General features: G+C 37.5%; 1 protein-coding gene across 3 annotated transcripts in view; it reads right to left on the minus strand.

Moving 5' to 3' along the window:
- The window catches only part of pdgfd (platelet derived growth factor d), a 37,723-nt gene that overhangs the window by 16,268 nt on the left and 11,455 nt on the right, over positions 1-10,000 (minus strand). The window contains exons 2-3 of one of the 3 annotated variants that reach the window (XM_081371388.1): positions 6,674-6,860; positions 4,243-4,420 (exon numbers count right to left, since the gene is read on the minus strand). In XM_081371388.1, the coding sequence (XP_081227514.1) occupies positions 4,243-4,420; positions 6,674-6,860 (365 nt within the window). Of the gene's footprint in view, positions 1-4,242; positions 4,421-6,673; positions 6,885-10,000 lie in introns of all 3 variants that reach the window. The other 2 variants (XM_081371387.1, XM_081371386.1) reach the window with 2 other exon arrangements.

The raw sequence follows: 10,000 nt of genomic DNA on the forward strand, positions 1-10,000 counted from the left end.
TCACACACACACACACACACACACACACACACACACACACACACACTTCCCTCGTGCATCGTTGGTTTACGACAAAGAACATCATCCTAACAACACTGAAGGAAAGCCCTCTAATTACAATTAAAGATCGTGAACAAAAAGGCACAATTATGCTTTACAAACATCCCAGAAGAAACAGCGGTGTGTTTTACGAGCTCATCAAACGCCGCTTTGAGGAAGAAGCACATCATCTTCCCCGCAGAAACACTCTCCACATCTGTGTGTGTCGTTAACCGTAACGAAGGCCCTTAACGAGCGAGCTTTAACGAAAAGTTTTAACACGAGCGATGACAAAACACGCTGTTCGCTGTCAGTTCTCGTTATGGACCTTCTCCATGTGTGTGTGTGTGTGTGTGTGTGTGTGTGTGTGTGTGTGTGTGATAAAGACACCGAGCTAAACTCTCAGATCTCTCTCTCAGTAAAACTCGTTCGCACCGAACGCTCAGTCTCTCACTTTCTCGAACTGCTTTCTCACACCTTCATCTCTCTCTGTTTATTCCGTCTCTCTCTTATTCTGCCTCAGGCAGAGAGATGTCTTAATTAAGCCACGTTTTTAAAGTTCATCTGAGGGAAAAGAGCATTTCAGGAGAGAAGAGACGTCAAGGCAAACGTCTGCTGTTACTTTAAAGTCCCCCTGTGGTGAAAATCCAGCTTTTAATGTTATTTATGTGTCCATGTGGTGTTTTTAATATGTTTTAAGACAAACCATGTGTAAATTCATAAGTCGACAGCATTGCTGAGTATTTCCTCCTTAAAACTGCAGTGAACCAAAGACAGTCTCAAAAACACGCTTTGAAATCGCTGGTGTTTCTGACGTCACAAACTACCTTGTAACCAATCAGATCAACGTGTGATCGTCAACCAGTGGATCTCTGAGCTGAGGGAGTGAGTGGAGGCGGGGCTCATTTGCATATTCATAGAACTGCGAATACTAAATATAGTTACATACAAGCTATTTTAAGGCATGAAGACATTTTTTTTTTCAAGGAAAAAACTTTTAAATATGTCATTTCGGTGATCAAAGATGAGTTTTAAGGGATAAAATTATTGACTACAGGGGGACTTAAAGTGATCAGACAGGAAGAAACAAAGATTATTAGAGCGAGTGTAGAATTGAAAATAATCCAAGATATTTTAAATGAACAAAGATATTTGCTTTACTGTTTCCACCACAAGGACCATTTGGAGTTCCTAAAGGCACAGAGGTTTCTGATAGTGATCTAGGCCTGTAGGCCAACATGTTTGTACTTTGGGGGTCGATGAATTGACACACCTTTAGTACGGTGGGGGAAGTGTAATCATCTGATTGGTCAGTTTGAATCTCTCACATCTGAGTTTTAGTCACATGGTCAGGAAACGATAAAATAATCTTCTTCTCTGGGTCCCTTTCTTGGGGCTCTCTTCTTATTCTTGGGGCTCTCTCCTTTTGCCTCCTCTTTTCTTTCTCTCTCTCTCTCTCTCGTAACATTTTTCATATATGCTGGGTACAATATCGTCACTCTCTATAGCAACGCTCTCCCACAAATATTAAGCTATTGTAACTGCGCTTATTTCCGTCATTGGTATAAGTGGCAGTGGGTGGAATAGACAAGAAATGTGCAGTTTTCTACCATCTTGCTAATAATGTTTCTTTAGTCATTCAGCATTTCTTGCAGACTGAACCGCTGCAAGAATCCACCCTTACACGAGTTTTACCGTGAAACCGTGATAAATTTTATTTTTCAGGATTCTTTGATGAATTCAAAGTTCTAAAGAACAGCATTTATTTGCTCTTTTGTAACAATTATAAATTGTCCATTAATCTTGTTTATGTCTAGTGCGGGTGCCTGTTTTAATTCTGTTTCCCAGCATGAGCTCAAATGGAAACAATTTGGCAGATTTCTAAACATATTGCATATTTATGCTAACAGCTAGCACCACATTATTGTCGATTTGGCCTGTGTGGAGAAAAAGCCAGGAGGCAGTCGTAAAGCAGAATGGCGTCAGTCCCAGTGAATACTGTAAAATATTTCTCTGTCCATCTGCTATCGTTCCTTCATCCAGTAGCATCCGCTTCACAGACTATAATAAATACATCTGAGGATATCAAACAGAGAGTTCTAGCTCTACACCAACTACTAACTTTAATTTACACGACACCACTAGATCCACTAGGAAGACACTTTATAAAATAAAGTTTTTAAATTGTTGTGTATAATATTTTGGTCACACTTTTATTTTACAGTGTCCTTGTTACATATGTTACCTATAGTAAAAACTATTAATTATGCATAATTACATGCAACTAAATCCTAATCCTACCCTAACTCTATAGTAAATACATGTAGTTAATTAATGTTACTCAGTGCTTAAATACACACTCACCTAAAGGATTATTAGGAACACCATACTAATACTGTGTTTGAACCCCTTTCGCCTTCAGAACTGCCTTAATTCTACGTGGCATTGATTCAACAAGGTGCTGAAAGCATTCTTTAGAAATGTTGGCCCATATTGATAGGATAACTTCTTGCAGTTGATGGAGATTTGTGGGATGCACATCCAGGGCACGAAGCTCCCGTTCCACCACATCCCAAAGATGCTCTATTGGGTTGAGATCTGGTGACTGTGCGGGCCATTTTAGTACAGTGAACTCATTGTCATGTTCAAGAAACCAATTTGAAATGATTGGAGCTTTGTGACATGGTGCATTATCCTGCTGGAAGTAGCCATCAGAGGATGGGTACATGGTGGTCATAAAGGGATGGACATGGTCAGAAACAATGCTCAGGTAGGCCGTGGCATTTAAACGATGCCCAATTGGCACTAAGGGGCCTAAAGTGTGCCAAGAAAACATCCCCCACACCATTACACCACCACCACCAGCCTGCACAGTGGTAACAAGGCATGATGGATCCATGTTCTCATTCTGTTTACGCCAAATTCTGACTCTACCATCTGAATGTCTCAACAGAAATCGAGACTCATCAGACCAGGCAACATTTTTCCAGTCTTCAACTGTCCAATTTTGGTGAGCTCGTGCAAATTGTAGCCTCTTTTTCCTATTTGTAGTGGAGATGAGTGGTACCCGGTGGGGTCTTCTGCTGTTGTAGCCCATCCGCCTCAAGGTTGTGCGTGTTGTGGCTTCACAAATGCTTTGCTGCATACCTCGGTTGTAACGAGTGGTTATTTCAGTCAAAGTTGCTCTTCTATCATCTTGAATCAGTCGGCCCATTCTCCTCTGACCTCTAGCATCAACAAGGCATTTTCGCCCACAGGACTGCCGCATACTGGATGTTTTTCCCTTTTCACACCATTCTTTGTAAACCCTAGAAATGGTTGTGTGTGAAAATCCCAGTAACTGAGCAGATTGTGAAATACTCAGACCGGCCCGTCTGGCACCAACAACCATGCCACGTTCAAAATTGCTTAAATCACCTTTCTTTCCTATTCTGACATTCAGTTTGGAGTTCAGGAGATTGTCTTGACCAGGACCACACCCCTAAATGCATTGAAGCAACTGCCATGTGATTGGTTGATTAGATAATTGCATTAATGAGAAATTGAACAGGTGTTCCTAATAATCCTTTAGGTGAGTGTATAATTACACTGTAACAATGACACCTTAAAATAAAAAGTGTAACCAATATTTTTATTAAAAAGCAACAAAATACTGGAGGCCATTTTATATTGAGCTCAAAAACTACCATTCAAAAGATTTTTTAATTTTTTAATGTTTTTTTTAAATAAGGCTGCATTTATTTGATTATAAGTAAAACATTGTGAAATATTATTTTTGTTTTCTATGTGAATATATAGTAAAGTGTAATTTATTCCTGTGATCAAAGCTGAATTTTCAGCATCATTACTCCAGTCTTCAGTGTCACATGATCCTTCAGAAATCAGTATAATATGATGATTTGATGATCAAGAAACATTTATGATTATTACCAGTGTTGAAACCAGTTAATATTTTTGTGGAAACCGTGATACATTTTATTTTTCAGGATTCTTTGAACAAAAAAACAGCATTTATTTGAAATAGAATCTTTTGTAACATTGTAAATGTCACTTTTGATCAATTTAATGCATTCTTGCTGATTAAAAGTATTAATTTCTTTGATAAAAAAAATCTTTTGAACAGTAGTGTATGTAATTCCTCATGACTTTTCATATCACCATGTGATAAAACAAAACAAATTTCACGATTTAAGTCCCACTCACCAACAGTGAGTAGCAGATTTTGAATCCTGGTCTTGCTACGAAGTAATCGTCTGATTTGAAGGTGATTTTGATGAGGTTTGTTTTGGATGTGATCCGTGATGGAAATCTTTGACCGCACCAGCGGCCCCAGATGATGGTGCTGGTTTCGGAAATATCCTCCACTTCCACATAATCATACCTGAAAACACACACACACACACACACCTGTCAGTGCATCACACACACAGGTAAATTTGCATCTGTTTGAACGGGTCTGAAGTTGGTTTCCAGCCCCACTGCTGTTAACGTGCCACTATTATGCTTTGTCAGATATTACTTTTTATGTAGTGTGTAATCTAGCTGAGGACTAAAAGAGTTTACGCTGCTTTCTGCGCTGGTAAATGATACGGTATCATGTGATACGGTAAAACCATCATCATCGTTACTGTTCGCATCACTGTGTATCAAGTGCTGAGGAAGATCCAGAGCTTAAATTCAGATGCGGGCGTTTCATTTTTGACACTCGCTGTAAGTGGTCGACCAATCAGTACAGACTAGGATATCCGACCAATCAGAGCAGAGCAGCTCTCGGAAGGGCGGGGTTTAGAGAGACTGAATCTTTGAACGAAGCATTTCAGACATTGTGAGAAAAGAGCTGATGCTGAAATGGATATAATGAGAAAAAGAAAGTGTTTTTTGACCTGGGATGTATGTAAAACTATTGTAGGAGAAATCAAAACAACATTAGGAACCTTTAAAATAGCATAATAAGGACTCTTTATTTGAAATTATATTCCTCAAAATGCATGTGAAGACAATTGGATGTTCCCATGTTTTTTGCAAAGGGAAGTGTTATTTTTAGTTTTATTTCTATACCATATTGTAGTATTTATTAATATTTTGAATTAGCTTTTATTTTTATATTTTAATTTTTTAATTTTTAATTTTTAATTTTTAATTTTTAATTTTATAATTTTATAATTTTATAATTTTAATTTTTAGTATTTTTGTTATGTGCTTTTGTCTTTTTTATAATTTTTTTTAAATAGTTCAGTTTAGTTTTATTTTTATTTATTTTTTATTTTTAATCATTTTAGTACTTCAACTTAAATGTAAACTGAGGTTACATTAAAAAAAAATTCTAATGAAAGATTTCCATCTAATATTTATATTTTATTTTATTTCAGCTTTATTTCAATTAAGGGCAATGACAATGCAGTGATTGGAAACGTGACTATTTTTATTTATATCATAGATATAGCACAGACATTTATATACACGTAATACATTAAGATTCTTTTCTTATTTTTCTCCTCTTTGACTTCTTGTCTCTTTCTCATCCTCTAAATTCACCTCGTCTCTCATCTCAGATTTTTTTCCTGCTTTATTTTTAGTCCTGACGTCTCGAGGGTCTTTGTAAAATATCGGATTCGCAGTAAAACCCTCTAACCTCAAGGACAAACTCGTAACCCGAGACTACACTCCACACAAATCGTGGTCAGATATTTGCTCTGATTGGCTTTATGCTCATTAAATATTCATATCATGTTTTAACTCTTCAGGTCATTATTTCTAGTCCAGAAATGCAGAATCAAAACCACAGGAATCGGAGAACTAAACCTGTTATGTCACAACCCGAGTTAACCACGTAGGATGTTAAGCTCCTGGATCACAGCTCCTATGAATTAATCAGATTTTAGTGCTAGAGCTTTAAATTTAAATGCTTGTTAAACTGTTAAATATAGACCAACCTAAATGGTAGAAGTAACACTTTCTGAACACTCCTTTAAAACTCTTTAAATCGATCCAATTAATTATTCATGAACTCATCAGTCCGAAGCTCCGCCCTCACCTGCAGACTCCATTCTCCGCGTTCACATATAACTCTTAGATCTAATTAATTATTAATGAGCTCATCAGTCTGAAGCTCCGCCCTCACCTGCAGACTCCATACTCTGACTCCACCTAAAACTCTTATATCTAATTATTCATTACCTCATCAGTCCAAAGCTCCGCCCTCACCTGCAGACTCCATTCTCCGCCCCACTTAAAACTTTTAGATTGAATTAATTATTAATGAGCTCATCAGTCCGAAGCTCCACCCTCACCAGCAGACTCCATTCTGCGACTCAACTTAAAACTCTTAGATCTAATTATTTATGAGCTCATCAGTCCGAAGCTCCGCCCTCACCTGCAGACTTCATTCTCCGCCTCCACTTAAAACTCTTAGATCTAATTAATTATTTATGAGCTCATCAGTCCGAAGCTCCGCCCTCACCTGCAGACTTCATTCTCCGCCTCCACTTAAAACTCTTAGATCTAATTAATTATTTATGAGCTCATCAGTCCGAAGCTCCGCCCTCACCTGCAGACTTCATTCTCCGCCTCCACTTAAAACTCTTAGATCTAATTAATTATTCATTAGCTCATCAGTCCGAAGCTCCGCCCTCACCTGCAGACTCCATTCTCCGCCTCTTCCAGTCCAAACTGAGCGTCGAACTCCAGCAGGATTCGTGTGTGTACAGGCGAGAGCAGTTTCCATGACAACAGCAGGTTGCGAGGGTACGAGTTGGGGAAGCGTGGGCTCTGGACATGACCTCCGCTCTTGACCATTATGACCTCTTCCTTCCGGTACAAGTCTGTGAGGCGATTGCTGTCTGTTACTGGTCACAACTTAGATAGGTTAGTGTGTTTACTCTTGGAGACAAACAAACACACACACACACAGATATATACAAATACAACACATACAAAGGTAAGAATCTGTTTCATTTCAGTTCATCCCAGTTCAGTTACAAGATACATTTAGATCAGAAAATGAATCTAATTCTCTTCAGGAAAATAGACTAAATCACTTCTAATTTTCTAAAGGAAAAGAACCAGTGTCACTTTTGATGCAAAGAAAACAAATTTGCTTCCGATTGGATTCACACACACACATAAAAAAAACTTATTTCACTTCTAATTCTGTTCAGGAAGTGAAATGAAATTACTTCTAATGCTCTTTGGGAAGTGATCTGATTTCACTTCTGATTCTCTTCAGGAAACTAACACCCAAAGCAAACTAAATTTAATCTGATTGTCTTCACACAAAAAAATAATTCTAATTCTGTTCAGAAAGTGAACTAAATTTGCGCTTTGGGAAGCTATCTGAATTCACTTTTTTTCAGAAAAACAACTAAAGTCACTTCGGATTATCTTCAGATCCAGAAGCGAATTGAGTTTGCTTTAATTCTCTTGGGAAAAGAACAGAATTCACTTTGTATTCTCTTGGGGAAAATAACAGAATTCACTTCTGATTCTCTTCGGGAAAAGAACAGAATTCACATCTGATTCTCTTGGGGAAAAGAACAGAATTCACTTCTGATTCAGAAAGTGAACTAAATTTGCTCTTTGGGAAGCTATCTGAATTCACTTTTTTTCAGAAAAACAACTAAAGTCACTTTAGATTATCTTCAGATCCAGAAGCGAATTGAGTTTGCTTTAATTCTCTTGGGAAAAGAACAGAATTCACTTTGTATTCTCTTGGGGAAAATAACAGAATTCACTTCTGATTCTCTTGGGGAAAAGAACAGAATTCACTTCTGATTCTCTTGGGAAAAAAACTGAATTCACTTCTGATACTCTTGGGGAAAAACTGAATTCACTTCTGATTCTCTTCAGGGAAAGAACTGAATTCACTTCTGATTCTCTTGGGGAAAAGAACAGAATTCACTTCTGATTCTCTTGGGGAAAAGAACAGAATTCACTTCTGATTCTCTTGGGGAAAAAACTGAATTTACTTCTTATTCTCTTGGGGAAAAGAACAGAATTCACTTCTGATTCTCTTGGGGGAAAACTGAATTCACTTCTGATTCTCTTCGGGAAACGAACAGAATTCACTTCTGATTCTCTTTGGGAAAAGAACAGAATTCACATCTGATGCCTTTGGCTTGCTCAGTTTGGGATACTTAATTTAATTAATCAATCAACAATACTATTGATCAGCATTACCAAACGTGGACGTTTTACACTAGAAACAAACACTGATGTACTATTTTATTTAATACTGTGAAGCTGCTTTGATACAATCTGTATTGTGAAAAGCGCTATATAAATAAACTTGACTTGACTTGACTTGACTTGACTTGACTTGACTTGACTTGACTTGACTTGACTTGACTTGACTTGACTTGACTTGACTTGACTGGGGAAAAAACTGAATTCACTTCTTGATTCTCTTGGGGAAAAGAACAGAATTCACTTCTGATTCTCTTGGGCAAAAGAGCAGAATTCACATCTGATTCTCTTGGGGAAAAGAACAGAATTCACTTCTGATTCTCTTGTGGAAAAGAACAGAATTCACTTCTGATTCTCTTGGGGAAAAGAGCAGAATTCACATCTGATTCTCTTGGGGAAAAGAACAGAATTCACTTCTGATTCTCTTGGGGAAAAAACTGAATTCACTTCTGATTCTCTTGGGGAAAAGAACAGAATTCACGTCTGATTCTCTTGGTGAAAAGAACAGAATTCACTTCTGATTCTCTTGGGGAAAAACTGAATTCACTTCTGATTCTCTTGGGGAAAAGAACAGAATTCACTTCTGATTCTCTTGGGGAAAAACTTAATTCACTTCTGATTCTCTTGGGGAAAAACTGAATTCACTTCTGATTTTCTTGGGAAAAGAACGGAATTCACTTCTGATTCTCTTGGGGAAAAACCTGAATTCACTTCTGATTCTCTTCGGGAAAATAACAGAATTCACTTCTGATTCTCTTGGGGAAAATAACAGAATTCACTTCTGATTCTCTTGGGGAAAATAACAGAATTCTCTTCTGATGCTCTTCGGGAAAATAACAGAATTCACTTCTGATTCTCTTGGGGAAAATAACAGAATTCACTTCTGATTCTCTTGGGGAAAAACTGAATTCACTTCTTATTCTCTTGGGGAAAAAACTGAATTCACTTCTTATTCTCTTGGGGAAAATAACAAAATTCACTTCTGATTCTCTTGGGGAAAAGAACAGAATTCACTTCTGATTCTCTTGTGGAAAAGAACAGAATTCACTTCTGATTCTCTTGGGGAAAAAACTGAATTCACTTCTTATTCTCTTGGGGAAAAGAACAGAATTCACTTCTGATTCTCTTGGGGAAAAACTGAATTCACTTCTGAATTCACTTCTTGATTCTCTTGGGGAAAAGAACAGAATTCAAATCTGATTCTCTTGGGGAAAAGAACAGAATTCACTTCTGATTCTCTTGGTGAAAATAACAGAATTCACTTCTGATTGTCTTGGGGAAAAAACTGAATTCACTTCTGATTCTCTTGGGGAAAACAACTGAATTCACATCTGATTCTCTTCGGGAAAAGAACAGAATTCACATCTGATTCTCTTGGGGAAAAAATGAATTCACTTCTGATTCTCTAGGGGAAAAGAACAGAATTCACATCTGATTCTCTTCGGGAAAAGAACAGAATTCACTTCTGATTCTCTTGGGGAAAACAACAGAATTCACATCTGATTCTCTTGGGGAAAAGAACAGAATTCACTTCTGATTCTCTTGGGGAAAAGAACAGAATTCACTTCTGATTCTCTTGGGGAAAAGTACAGAATTCACTTCTGATTCTCTTGGGGAAAAGAACAGAATTCACATCTGATTCTCTTCTGGAAAAGAACAGAATTCACTTCTGATTCTCTTGGGGAAAAGAACAGAATTCACTTCTGATTCTCTTGGGGAAAAGAACAGAATTCACTTCTGTTTCTCTTCGGGAAAAGAACAGAATTCACTTCTGTTTCTC

The sequence above is a fragment of the Scardinius erythrophthalmus genome (genome assembly GCF_964197995.2).
Source record: "Scardinius erythrophthalmus genome assembly, chromosome: 7".
Classification (NCBI taxonomy): domain Eukaryota; kingdom Metazoa; phylum Chordata; class Actinopteri; order Cypriniformes; family Leuciscidae; genus Scardinius; species Scardinius erythrophthalmus.